The sequence below is a fragment of the Pithys albifrons genome, chromosome 19 (assembly GCF_047495875.1).
Source record: "Pithys albifrons albifrons isolate INPA30051 chromosome 19, PitAlb_v1, whole genome shotgun sequence".
Classification (NCBI taxonomy): domain Eukaryota; kingdom Metazoa; phylum Chordata; class Aves; order Passeriformes; family Thamnophilidae; genus Pithys; species Pithys albifrons.
This window is the reverse complement of record NC_092476.1, coordinates 10160142-10174211: the sequence shown is the minus strand read 5'-3', so window position 1 is coordinate 10174211 and position 14070 is coordinate 10160142. Positions and strand designations below refer to the sequence as shown.

At 50.8% G+C, this 14070-nt stretch overlaps 1 protein-coding gene across 2 annotated transcripts; it reads left to right on the top strand.

The window, feature by feature from the left end:
* Nucleotides 1-232: 232 nt before the first annotated feature.
* LOC139680849 (Golgi apparatus membrane protein TVP23 homolog B-like) lies at nt 233-9425 on the top strand. Of its 2 annotated transcripts, XM_071573802.1 has the most exons (7): nt 233-285; nt 1762-1841; nt 2975-3119; nt 4447-4536; nt 7078-7209; nt 7293-7421; nt 8129-9425. In XM_071573802.1, the coding sequence occupies exons 1-7, from the start codon at nt 283-285 to the stop codon at nt 8159-8161; spliced, it is 612 nt and encodes a 203-aa protein (XP_071429903.1). In that variant the 5' UTR covers nt 233-282; the 3' UTR covers nt 8162-9425. The 2 variants fall into 2 exon arrangements, with proteins under 2 accessions (XP_071429903.1, XP_071429904.1); XM_071573803.1 differs by lacking the exons at nt 233-285; nt 2975-3119 and adding an exon at nt 399-901.
* The last annotated feature ends 4645 nt before the right edge of the window (nt 9426-14070 follow it).

Genomic DNA, 14070 nt, shown 5'->3' with positions numbered 1-14070 from the left:
GTCCGTGTCCCGCTGTCCCTCCCCGCGCTGTCCCTCAGGCCGTGCCCGCCCCGTTCCCCTCAGGCCCTTTGGCGGGAGCGCCGCTCGGACACGTCTCGCGCCCGGCCCCCCCCCAGCGCGCACGCGCGGGTTGGAAGGGGCGGGGTCGCGGGGAGGGAACGCGTCGCGATTGGCCCTCGGAGGTGACGAACGGGAGGTGTGGGCGGGGTCACGGGGCGGGGCGCACCGCGATTGGTCCGCGGGGGTGACGCTGTCGGTGGGGCGGAAGTGGCGGCTCCGACCATGGTACCGGGATCGGGATCGGGAGCAGGATCGGGATCGGGATCGGGATCGGGATCGGGATCGGGATCGGGATCGGGATCGGGATCGGGAACGGGAGCAGGGCCCTGGGCATTTGTCACAGGACAGGGATCGGGCAGTCGCGACCAGGATCGGACCGAGATCGGCAGTAGGGGGAAGCGGGCCCTGTGCATGGAACCGGGGCCGGCCCCGCGCAGCTGTGTCGGGGATCGGGATTGGGATTGGGATCGGGATCGGGATCGGGATCAGGCCCGTCAGCTGTACCGGGATATGGACAGCAGCCTCAGGGTCCCGGGGCGCCGAGGAGCTCCTGCTGCCGCGGTTGTCGCCAACATGTCCCGCCTGTCGTGACCAGCAGCCCGTGTGTGGCTGTTTGGGACACTCGCGATCCCTGCCGGGGACAGCGAGAGCCCGAGGGTGTCACTTCGGACCGCTGTGTACGGGTCACAGCAGGGCGGGCTTCAGCCATAGCAGTTTTCCATCCTGGCCGCAGTTCGGGTCGGGAACTCGCCCTGAAGGTTCAGGAGCAAAGAAATGAGGCCACCTGGGTTGTTACTCAGGCGAGAAGAACAAGTCTCTGAGGCTGCTCGTGGGAAACCAGGTGCTTGTTAAGGACCTGTGAGACCCTGGAAACAGTCTGGGATGAGCTCCGGAGTGCCAGGGCTGGGCTGGAACTGGAACTGGGGGAGTGGGAAGGGTCCTTGGGCTCACAGTCTGAGTTTGGCAGTTTCACAGAGCACAGATGAAAACAGTCAGTAATTCCTCCCGAGGGGCAGGCACTGAGCTCTGCCCTGTGGTGACCAGGGACAGCACCCAGGGAATGGCTGGAGCTGTGCCAGGGCAGGGACAGCACCCGGGGAATGGCTGGAGCTGTGCCAGGGCAGGGACAGCACCCAGGGAATGGCTGGAGCTGTGCCAGGGCAGGGACAGCACCCAGGGAATGGCTGGAGCTGTGTCAGGGCAGGGACAGCACCCAGGGAATGGTTGGAGCTGTGCCAGGGCAGGGACAGCACCCAGGGAATGGCTGGAGCTGTGCCAGGGCAGGGACAGCACCCAGGGAATGGCTGGAGCTGTGCCAGGGCAGGGACAGGTTGGATCTCAGGGAAAGGCTCTTCCCCCAGAGGGTGGTGGGCACTGAGCAGGCTCCCCAGGGCAGTGGGCACAGCCCCAAGGCTGCCAGAGCTGCAGGAGGGTTTGGATGATGCTCTGGGGCACAGGGGGTGACTTTTGGGGACCGGCCTGTGCAGGGCTGAGGGTTGGACTGTGTGGTCTTTCTAAGTCCCTTCCACCTCAGGATATTCTGTGATTCTGTGAATTTTTGGTTTTGTATGTTGTTAAATCTTTATATTCTTCCCTAACTAATTTTGAGCTCTTTTCTGGGTGGTCAAAACAGACCCTGCTTGAAGTTGAAAACTGGATAATTTTTCTCCTGTAACCCTTTTCCTCTGTTCTCCACTTCAGGACAGTGATGACATTGAAGATGTGTCTCTCTTTGATGCAGATGATGATTTATCCAGGAGATCAAAAAAGTCAAAAATAAGGTCAGTGGCCACAGAGGGCTCTCTCCAACCCAAACCATTCCATGATTCTGTAGGAAATAGGAAAGAAGGGTGAGTCTGCTGGGTTGAGAAATGGGATCTTTCCTTCAGAGGAGTTCTCTCTGTCAGAACCTCTTAAATTTATCCCATAAGAACTGCCCTATGTTGAACACCAGGTAAAGCTCCCTGTCCCCCCCCACCCCAGGTCCTGCCTCCCTGCAGCGCTCCAGGCTGGGCACAGAGTGGCTGGAGAGCAGCCAGGCAGAGGGACCTGGGGGGACTGAGGGACAGGAAGCTCAACAGGAGCCACCAGTGTGCCCAGGTGGCCAAGAAGGCCAATGGGATCCTGGCCTGGATCCAAACTAGCGTGGCCAGCAGGCCCAGGGCAGTGACCCTTCCCCTGGACTCTGCCTTGGGGAGGCCACACCTTGAGTGTTGTGTTCAGTTCTGGGCCCCTCAGTTGAGGCAAGAGATTGAGGGGCTTGAGCGGGGCCAGAGAAGAGCAACGAGGCTGGAGAAGGGACTGGAGCACAAGTGCTGTGGGGAGAGGCTGAGGGAGCTGGGGGTGTTTAGCCTGGAGAAGAGGAGGCTCAGAGGTGACCTCAGCACTGTCTGGAACTGCCTGAAGGGAAGTTCTGGCCAGGTGGGGGTTGGTCTCTTCTCCCAGGCACTCAGCAATAGGACAAGGGGGCACGATGGGCTCAAGCTCTGCCAGGGGAAATTGATGTTGGAGATGAGAAAAAACTTCTTTGCAGAGAGAGTGCTCAGGGATTGGAATGGGCTGCCCAGAGAGGGGGTGGATTCCCCATCCCTGGAGGTTTTTCAGCTGAGCTTGGCCATGGCACTGAGTGCCATGATCTGGTAAAGGGACTGGAGTTGGCCCAAGGGTTGGACTCGATGATCTTGGAGGTCTTTTCCAACCCAATCCATTCTATGATTCTATGTGTGATATCTCTGCATGCAGAATGTCTCTCCCTCGTGGTGAGCTTCCAGTCAGTTTTTCTCCCACATTTTCAGAAGTCCTTGCACACTGGGTTCATGTCATGGTGCTGATCCTTATCCTGGGAGTTGCTGGGAGATCTCGTGGCAGTGTCATTTGTGTGAAGGAGCTGTGACTGTCCTGTCCTTCATTCCAGGCACCCAGTGGCATCATTTTTCCACTTATTCTTCCGAGTCAGTGCCATAGTTGTCTATCTCCTCTGTGAGCTCTTAACAAGCAGCTTTATTGCCTGCATGGTCACCATTATCCTCCTCTTGTCCTGTGACTTTTGGGCTGTCAAGGTAAGTTCCTCTTATGCTTTTTTGTTATCTTTGCCTTACTGGATAAAAATAATTGACAGTGATGTTCATGTCTCCAAAAAGTAATTTCTTTGTGCCTTTTCTGCAAAATGATACCCAAAAATACCCTTAAGTTCTGTTATGGATTGCTGAGTGTTATGATATGACAAGTCTGTGTACCTGGTTTCATTTTGAAAATCAAATCAATTCCTTAGAGACAACACAAGTTGTGTTATCAGATCCCTTTGGAATCATAGAATCATAGAATGGATTGGGTTGGAAAAGACCTCCAAGATCATTGAGTCCAACCCTTGGGCCAACTCCAGTCCCTTTACCAGATCATGGCACTCAGTGCCATGGCCAATCTGTGTTTAAAAACCTCCAGGAATGGGGAATCCACCCCCTCTCTGGGCAGCCCATTCCAATCCCTGAGCACTCTCTCTGTAAAGATTTTTTTTCTGCTCTCCAACTTCAATTTCCCCTGGCAGAGCTTGAGCCCATCGTGCCCCCTTGTCCTATTGCTGAGTGCCTGGGAGAAGAGACCAACCCCCACCTGGCCAGAACTTCCCTTCAGGCAGTTCCAGACAGTGCTGAGGTCACCTCTGAGCCTCCTCTTCTCCAGGCTGAACACCCCCAGCTCCCTCAGCCTCTCCCCACAGCACTTGTGCTCCAGTCCCTTCTCCAGCCTCGTTGCTCTTCTCTGGCCCCGCTCCAGCCCCTCAATCTCTTGCCTCAACTGAGGGGCCCAGAACTGAACACAACACTCAAGGTGTGGCCTCCCCAAGGCAGAGTCCAGGGGAAGGGTCACTGCCCTGGGCCTGCTGGCCACGCTAGTTTGGATCCAGGCCAGGATCCCATTGGCCTTCTTGGCCACCTGGGCACACTGGTGGCTCCTGTTGAGCTTCCTGTCCCTCAGTCCCCCCAGGTCCCTCTGCCTGGCTGCTCTCCAGCCACTCTGTGCCCAGCCTGGAGCGCTGCAGGGGTTGGGGTGGCCAAAGGGCAGGACCTGCACTTGGCCTTGTTGAACTCCATCCCATTGGAATCAGCCCATCTCTCCAGTCTCTCCAGATCCCTCTGCAGAGCCCTCCTGCCTTCCAGCAGGTGGACACTCCCTCCCAACTTGGTGTCATCAGCACAAATCGGCCTCACAGTAATTTGGCATTTGACTGGACAGCTTAGAAAACAGATTGCTGTGGACAAAAGGACCTTTTAATCTTGTTTTCCCAAATGTGGGACACACAAGCACAAACAGCAACCCAGGCAGCTGAACTTTGGGAAAAGGTTTCTTTCAGCAGGAGACACAAAGCTCTCATTGCTCTTCTGGTTTCAGAATGTCACAGGGCGCCTGATGGTTGGTCTGCGCTGGTGGAACCAGGTGGATGATGATGGTAGAAGTCACTGGGTGTTTGAAGCCAGGAAGGTAAATTCAATTTTTTAAAATCTTTTAATTGTTTCCTTATTTATGAAGCTCCTATTAATAGATGGCTGTGTTTGTGAGGGTAGATTGCACAAGGTGCTTCTACTTTCAGCCACAGGTCTTTTTTCACAAGGGCTGCTGGATGAGCTTTTTGATTGTTGAGTTACTTAAAAAGTCTCACAAATTATTCTCATAAGTATCCTAAAAGTTCCATATGAAATGCTGTAAAGGTTCCCACATCACATCAGTAACCTACAGATTTTCTGATGTGAGCTTGGACCAGCTGATCATGGAATCATAGAATGGATTGGGTTGGAAAAGACCTCCGAGATCATCAAGTCCAACCCTTGATCCAACCCCACTGTGATCACCAGCCCAGGGCACAGAGTGCCCTGGGCTGGTGATCACAGTGGGGTTGGATCAAGATGTGGTGGATTCTCCCTCAGTGCCACATCCATAGAATGGATTGGGTTGGAAAAGACCTCCGAGATCGAGTCCAACCCTTGGGCCAACTCCAGTCCCTTTACCAGATCATGGCACTCAGTGCCACGGCCAATCTCAGGTTAAAAACCTCCAGGGATGGGGAATCCACCCCCTCTCTGGGCAGCCCATTCCAATCCCTGAGCACTCTCTCTGCAAAGAATTTGTTTCTGCTCTCCAACTTCAATTTCCCCTGGCAGAGCTTGAGCCCATCGTGCCCCCTTGTCCTGTTGCTGATTGTCACAGATTGGCCCAGCTTTTTACCAACCCTGGACTGGCCCCCTTCCCCCAACCAAAACCTTCCCAGCAGAAGGAAGAAAAACTGAAAAGAAACGATCTCAAAAGAAACCAAACTGAATAAAAAGAAGAAATTATATTTTCTAACATTCACAACTACACAGTATGTAGGATCCCACCCCCAGGGGAAAGGGAAAAGGGAAAAGGGGGCTGGTTAACCAGAAATTGGGAAGGAACAAAACCAAAACCCCAAAAACCCAAATAAAACAGATAAACACAATTAAAAACCTCAAGGAAGGGGAACAAGCATGAAACAATCTCACCCAGGACAGGAGAACCGCCAACAACCTGGAGGGATCAGACTCCAGGAGCTCCCACCAACTCCCCAGCCAAGGAAAAAGAAGAAAAAAATAAAACACCCCTCCCCTGCTATGTGGAAGACACGTGTGGAATACTTGGAACTTCCTTAGATACAGTGGTTACTGAGGAAGCCATGGGTCAGACCATTACACTGATGTAGTAGCTTTTATTTCCTGAGAAAAACTCTTGGAGGAGGGAAGAAATTCCCAGCATTGGTCCTGGCTGTTGCTCAGCCTTTGTGTTCCTGAGGGCTCCTGCTGCCTCTCTGCTGTCCCACCTGTCAGACACTCCCAACATGTCACATCCTTATCTCTTATCTTAGTGACAGGGTAAGGGGGAATGACTTCAGACTGAAAGATTAGCTTTTGCTTGGATATATGGAACAAATTCTTGGCTGGGAGGGTGGGCAGGCCCTGGCACAGGTGCCCAGGGAAGCTGTGGCTGCCCCATCCCTGGAAGTGTCCAAGGCCAGGTTGGACAGGGCTTGGAGCAACCTGGGCTGGTGGGAGGTGTCCCTGCCCATGGCAGGGGGTGGAATGGGATGAGCTTTCAGGTCCCTTCCAACCCAACCCATCTGTGACTGTCTCTGAGTGGAGCTGATGTTGTGCAGATGTGGAGTGCAGGGAAGATCATTTCCTGTATCCTCTGGGAGCACTGCCCTGCTGGGGGGTTGGAACCTAAACCTTTCTCCAGCCCAGTCTGTGCACTCACTGCAGACACATTCTCAAAACAGTGCTGGTTTAGAACAACTAAAATACACTGGGAAAGGGGCAAAGTGAGCTGAACTGCTGGTGGTGTAAACTGTTGGTTCAAACTTGCCTGTAAGATGGTGATCCAGTCCAGATTTTTTAGCTGTTGTAGGGGATGTTTGCTTGGAGTCTCCTGCCCTGTACAGACTTTATAAAATCAATAGTGTGGTGTGAGCCAGACCTCTGTGCTTCTAAATTAAAAATTACCCTTCTTGGATGCCTAAAAGTATTAATATTTATTTCTAATAGTGCTTGGAATAGTGAAATTCTGCTTGTCTGTGTTTTTTGAGGTAGGAAATTATTCCTTTGGGTGTTTCTAAGCTTTGTAACCAAACCATGCAGTAAATATCATATTTCCCAAACTTAACCTTTTAACCCCAGGCATTACAAGAGGATTTGATGCAGCTGCCTCTACTCTTTCTGATAGAAAATTGGCATAAATGGAAGCACCTTCTGTTGCTGAGAGGTCTTTATGTGATGCAGAAATTAATCTTGGAATCACCCAATGCTGTTTTGTGGAGGCAAAACCTGGGAATTCTGCACTGTTCTAAGGCCAATGAGATCTGTACAAAGGAGCAGCCTGTTGATACTCTGGGGCACAGGGTGTGACTCTTGGAGATGGTCCCATGCAGGGCTAAGGGTGGGAATTGATGATCCTTGTGGGTCCCTTCCAGCTCAGCATATTCCCTGATTCTGTGATCTTCATTTCTGTTTCCAGGTATCAGCACAAGGGAGTAAAACCTCATCTGAAGCAGAGTCCCGAATTTTCTGGTTAGGCCTGATTACCTGTCCTATGATCTGGGTGATCTTTGCCTTCAGTGCCCTCTTCTCTTTCAAAGTCAAGTGGCTGGTGAGTTCCCTCCTCAGCTCCACAGCGGATCTGCCACTGTACAAAGAAGGTGTTGTGACTGACTGGATTTTCCTGTGCCACAGGCAGTGGTTGTGATGGGGGTGGTGCTCCAGGGAGCCAACCTGTATGGTTACATCAGGTGTAAAGTTGGCAGCAGAAAGAACCTGACCAGCATGGCAACCAGCTACCTTGGAAAGCAGTTCCTGCGCCAGGTGAGATCCCAGGGCTTTGGAAACCCTGCAGAAAAATAAGGCTGTGGCTACAGGATAGAGTTGTTATTTAGAGTTCTGCAGTGGGACCCTTCACATGTTACTTCCTCTTAGTTAAATCACAGAGTCTCTTGCTAATTATTGTCATTGAGTCCCATTTGCAGTGTTGTGTAATTTGCTGGTGCCATGGACAAGTGGCACAGAGTTCCTGGGATATGGCTGGTGTACTTATCCTTATGTTCTAAGCTGAAAGGGCTGCCACTGCCCTTTATGTTCTTTCTCAACAGCTGCTTTTCTGGCCCAGCACTGGGTTTTCATCCTTCCCTGGGTCCCTGCAGCAGCAGGCACAGCCATCCCTGTCCCACTTCTGTGCTGTCATTTACTGCTTTTTCTGTCTGTGTTAGATGACTCTGGGGCGGGGGAGTTTGGCTGCCCCAAGTTCCCAAATATTTGCTGGAATTATTGCCATCAGCATGGTCAGAAGCTCAAACACTGATAGACTTTTCTTGCCACTCTGTGCTGGAATCATCCTCTTCTGTAGCTTGATTTGCTTATGAAGATTTTGATTTGCTTCTTTTACCATGGCAGTGCTTACCCAGAGGCCCAACCCTGTTCTCCGTCTCTGGCAAGAAATGAAGTTCTTGCCCCAAAATCACAGCAGTGACTCACAGTTCTCCTGTCCTTTTCTTCTTTTATTTTGCTTTCTGCAGACTGTGGCTACAGAGGACCAAACAGCATCCTGAGTTGGGTGGAAGCCTCAAGCCAGGCTGGATTCACAGCAGTGACCAACAGAGAATGTTGCTCAGACCATGAGGTTTGGGAGCTGCACACGAGGTGTGAATCAAAAGAAGTAAATAAATGATGAAAGACTTGAGGTTAACACTCCTGGCAACTTATATTCCATTTTCCAATAGCAGTTTGTGTTTAAGTCCTTTCTTTAGTTTGATTAATGAGAATTAATTCACTTAGACTTTAAATCAAAAATATCCTAGGTGGGTTTCCTGTAGGTTTAGAACTACTGGATGAATTAAGAGATAATTGTTGGAGATTCTTCAGAAAAGCCGTGCACAAGCTGAGCCTTCTGTCACCTGGGAACTCCTCAACTCCTCCAGCAGCTGGTGCCTCAGTTTGTGGTGGACATTGCTGTGTCTTGCTCTTGGAGGGTGTTGCTGCTTCTTTTACAGTTTTAGGTAGTGACCATTTGGCCCTGAATTCCTCATTCTGTGATTGGAATGGCACTGAGGGGTTGCAGTGAAGGACATCAGAGAAGTGGAGCTGTTGGTTTAGTGGGAAGATCACTGAAATCTCATGGAAGCTGCAGAAAGTGAACTCTGAGCAGCTCCAGGCTCTGGTTTCTATGAAGCATTCACAGATCACAGTAAGATCCAAACCCCCTGGATTTCTGGGAATTCCTGTTTTCCCTGCAGGCTGTGCCTGTATGGAGAGTGTAGCAGTTTCCAAGGAAGGCTGCACACAGTTCAGCAGGAGGAGGTGAGAGCAGCCCTTGTCTGACTGACAGTGAGGCCATTGGGTGTCCTCTTGGGGCCATGGGGCTTTTCCTCAGGCCAGGAGGGTGTAGGGAGATGGGATCATCAGGAAATGTGACTGACAGGGTTTTACCTTTCTGGAATCCATGCAATGTGCTGGGAAAAAAGCCTTTTTTTTCTAGGATCATGAGATGTTGGCTTGCAGTGTTCACTGGGATGGCAGGGAGTGGTGTGTTCTGAGTTAAAAATCTGTTCAAAAAGGGGCTGTTCCTTCATATGTGATTCTGTTCAAGGAGTTTGTGTGGATGTTGAAAACTTTGGGTGAGGTATTTTAAATGAAGAACTTGGTTTCTCTTTGAATAATGGGTGTTGTAAATTGTGGGATTGCATTACCATGGTTCCTCTCCCTGTGTTTTAGCAACACCTGGGAGCTGTACATTTACCTCTTTGGATTGATACCTTCCTATTGTAAATACATATTTATAAAATCTTGAAATTAAAATAATGCTTTGTTTATCCAGCCCAGACATCCTTTCTGTGGTTCATTGCTCAGCTCTGTTTCTACACCGTGTTCTTATGTAGCTCTAAGAGGGGTTTGCTGTCAAGTTAAAGTGTTTTTGAGCTCTGGCACAATTCCTTTCACCCAGGGGACTTGAAAGTTTTCCCTGTGCAAACACTCTATTCTCAAGCCTGCTGGAGATGTTTCCATGCAGAGCTGAAGGCGTTGTCACTCTTAATGCTTGGCTGGAGAGGCTGAGATCACAGAATCATAGAATGGATTGGGTTGGAAAAGACCTCCAAGATCATCAAGTCCAACCCTTGGGCCAACTCCAGTCCCTTTACCAGATCATGGCACTCAGTGCCACGGCCAATCTCAGGTTAAAAACCTCCAGGGATGGGGAATCCACCCCCTCTCTGGGCAGCCCATTGCAATGCCTGAGCACTCTCTCTGCAAAGAAGTTTTTTCTGCTCTCCAACTTCAATTTCCCCTGGCAGAGCTTGAGCCCATCGTGCCCCCTTGTCCTATTGCTGAGTGCCTGGGAGAAGAGACCAACCCCCACCTGGCCAGAACTTCCCTTCAGACAGTTCCAGACAGTGCTGAGGTCACCTCTGAGCCTCCTCTTCTCCAGGCTAAACACCCCCAGCTCCCTCAGCCTCTCCCCACAGCACTTGTGCTCCAGTCCCTTCTCCAGCCTCGTTGCTCTTCTCTGGCCCCGCTCCAGCCCCTCAATCTCTTGCCTCAACTGAGGGGCCCAGAACTGAACACAACACTCAAGGTGTGGCCTCCCCAAGGCAGAGTCCAGGGGAAGGGTCACTGCCCTGGGCCTGCTGGCCACGCTAGTTTGGATCCAGGCCAGGATCCCATTGGCCTTCTTGGCCACCTGGGCACACTGGTGGCTCCTGTTGAGCTTCCTGTCCCTCAGTCCCCCCAGGTCCCTCTGCCTGGCTGCTCTCCAGCCACTCTGTGCCCAGCCTGGAGCACTGCAGGGAGTTGTTGTGGCCAAAGGGCAGGACCTGCACTTGGGCTTATTCAACTTCATCCCATTGGAATCAGCCCATCTCTCCAGTCTATCCAGATGCTCCTTCTCAAGGCACCTGGAGGTGCCACCTGCCCAGATCCCTGTAAATGCTCCTGCAACCCCATCACAGGAACTTGTATTTTCTATTTACGTGGAAAGTCACTTATTTCCTAAAGAGTGAATGTAAGTCAGCAAAATTCTGTGAAACTCTGAAGTAAAGACTCTTCTCCAGCCACACGGGGACGCTGGTCTGACATGATGGAACTGAGATCCTTCCTGCTGCAGCCCAGAGAGCCCCAGTTTGCTGCTGGTCAGAGGGACTGGCACAGCTCCAGCCACGAGGTCGTTCTTTTAAAAAGTGTTAAAACTTTTGGACTTAATGTTTATTCTCCAGCTGCCAAAGCTCCCCCCAAATTGCTGGAAAATTGTGCTTTGCTGGAAGTCGCAGTTTATTTAATCAAGGACAGAGGCATTTCTTAGTACGTGCCTTTAAATAGAGCCCTCTTTGGTTTATTTTTAGCCTCTTGGCAAACGTTCAGTCTTTTGGCTTCTGAGAAACTGGCAGTTAATTGCATTTCTCCCTGGTGTGGATCAGAACCAAATTTCTTATCGCTGCTGCAGTTGGGTGTGAGTCCCGTTTGATTTTCGCTCGCTGTGTGTTGGGGTTTCCTGGGGAGCAGGAAGTGGGAGTTGCCACAGAGCAGAGAAATTCTCTGAATGTGCTTTTTTCCACAAGCCTCAGGACTCCACACCAAGCCAGTTTCTTGAGCATTAGCTGTGTAATGCTGGCCCCACCTCAGACCTCCCTACTTGGGAGGGGCTGAACCTTTAGGGTTTAGAGAGGAGAAATACTCCAAAAATAATAATAATAAAATACTCTCTGCTCTGAAATAGCAAAGTACACCTCTGATGTTGCAAGCACAGGGGAAAGGTGTGCTTGGAATAACCCTCATTTTACATTTTTGAGTCCTTGGAGCACAGTGCCTTGGGCCAGTGAGGAGCTTGGGGACAGAATGGGCCCTGGGGACACTTTGAGGTGCACAGATCTCATCATCCTTCCCTTGTGTCTTGGGGCTGAGCTGCTCTGTGGCTGTTTGATCACAGCAGGGACCTGTGGTGTGCCCTTTCCCACTGTGCAGCCAGCTGGGTGCTGGATCCCCTGGGAAGGTGCTGGATTTTAGGATCACAAGCAGTGGTTTTTCTGGCCCTGTACTTTAACATGTTACCTTGATACACCTGGATATTCTAAAACAAAAGATTTCAAGGAAGTTTTTACCATCTCCCCTCCCCTCTGTGCAGTCCCTCGCACAGGGAAGGGTACAGGAGGATGCTGAGTGTGCCAGGCAGCCCAGGGCACTTGGAGCCTCCTTTTCCTCCACAGATTTCTTGGAGACTTGCTGGGGCTGGAGGGCTGCAGGGAAGGGTCTATTGTGGTAGCTTGGCAAGACCACACTCAGTCTTGCTCAGGGACAGGACATCCCAGCTGGTATTTCCTAAACAAAAAAGCTGCAGTGACTGTGGAGTGTGACCTGTGGGGAGAGCAAAGGGAGTGTGACCTTTGGGGAGAGCACAGGAGCTGCCCATGAGGAGGGTGGATGTTGGCCAGGACCCAGCCCCGCTTCCAGGGCTCCTTGCAGGAAGGAATTTCTTGCTTCCCACCTGCCTTTCTGAGAAACAGCCCCAGTTTGGGATCAGACAGCCCTTCCCACACTGCAAAGCCACGGCAAGCCAAGGGCCTCCCCACTGCCTTGATAAGTCACTCAGGGCAGAGAGAAAGGAAATGCTGTTTCTGTGGTACCCATAGCAGCGTTTTTGTGCCACAGAGGCCACGTGGGCCCGTGTGTGCTGCAATCCCACTGGGTGTGTTGGATGCCATTCCAGTTCCTTCCTTTCCTCCCTGGTGCCACCTGATGTTGGGCACACGCTGTGCTGGTTTCCACCACTCGGCCACAGCTTTCAGTGGCTGGAACTCCTCTCCTCTTCCTCAGGGAAAGCATCACCCATGGGTGCTGCTGTGGGACAGCCTCTCCCTGCTCCCAGCTGTGTCCTGGAGCTGCAGGAATGGCTCCTGGGTCAGAGTGCACCTCTCCAACTCAAGGCTTGCCTGGAGCCTCTACTAATTCCATGGGCCTTGCAAAGCTGTGTGGAAATGGCAATCCCAGCCATGCTGCCTGGAGCACCTTTGTACCTCCACAGGTTTGGGGCTCCTTCAATGTCACCTGATGCATTTTGGTGCCATTAATTTGGCCTAATCCTTTCTGGCAATTAATTTCCTATGGAAACCACATGTTCCCAGGGAATCCCTTTGGTGATCTTTCCCCAGGGACAAAAACTCCCATCCCTTTATTTCATTCCCATTCTTTGTTACAGATTTCCCCCCCAAAACTATTAATTTGTAAATTACCCAAATAATGGCTGTTAATGCCAGATCATTTCATCCCCCAGCTGCACATCTCAAATAGCTTTAATATTTGCCAGGTGGGACTTCCCTTGGCAAAAGCCACATTGATGCCCTTCAGCTGATTCTTCTCTCTGGGAATCCTGGTCTGTAGAAATCCAGTTTGCTCAACGTGGGAGTTGGATTTTCAGGTCTGTTGCTCTTCATATTCCTTCAAGAATCCTTAAAAAAGCACCAATATCACACTTGCCAACTTCCACCCATCTGGCACTGGGAGAGGCAGTTTGTTTGGGGATTAGTTACTCTGTGAGTTCATCCCTGAGCCCTCTGGACTCCTCCTGGAAACCTCCTTGGCCTGTTGAGTTATTCCTCTTCGTGTTACCAGCTTGTGCAAACCTCCTGCTATTTAGTTAATTTTGGGTGAGTTCTATAGCTTTTTTCCCCCTCCTTTTTTTTAATTTATTTTTAAATCCCACTATTTAGTTAATTTTGGGTGAGTTCTATAGCTATTCCCCTCTTTCTTTTTTTTTTTTTAAATCCCAAAGCAACATGTAAACAACTCCATAGTAACCACAGGAGTACATGACTCATTCAGCTTTTCTGCCACAGGACATACTCCCTTGCTCCTGCCTGCTGTTATGTTTCCAGATTAAAGGAGACAGTTACTCACAGTTTCCTACTGAGTGTAAATTTGAGTCCAGCCCTTTTTTATGGTTTGTGTAACTTTTCCCCCTTAGAGAGATCCTCTACCCCTGTGGGACCTTCATGCTTGTCATCCATCCCCTCTCCTCTAAGGTTTAAAACCCCGTATAAATTTATTTTTACTAGTAATTTGATTATGTTTTGCTCTTGTTGAAGATCTTCCTCACATCTGGACCTTGCAGCAGAAGGAATTTCTGTCACCTCTGGTCTTGGGAACTCCCACACACACTTCCCAGCATCTGAGAACCTACTGGAGGTGCCCAAACACACCTGCAGGCAGAGGTCCTGAGCCAAAACATCACTTAAAATCTCTTTGGATGAGGAAAAAGCTACCTCTGCTTTTGCACAGCTCCAGGGTATGTGAGCACTTGATTTCTCATGTTTTAAATAGTGGGGTCCTGCCCAGGAGTTTGGTTTAATCAGGATCTGCACTGGATGGAGAAGGGGACAGGGACTTTGCTTGGATCCTGCTCTGTCCCTGGCTCATGGAGCAGATCCTGGTGGTGCTCAAACCAGGAGCTGGGGCAGGAGAGCAGCCAGGGCTG

Coding starts and splice junctions, on each gene's coding strand:
- LOC139680849 (XM_071573802.1), top strand. Junction 1,842..2,974: donor TCAAAAAAGTCAAAAATAAG/GTCAGTGGCCAC, acceptor CCTTCATTCCAG/GCACCCAGTGGCATCATTTT. Junction 4,537..7,077: donor GGGTGTTTGAAGCCAGGAAG/GTAAATTCAATT, acceptor TTCTGTTTCCAG/GTATCAGCACAAGGGAGTAA.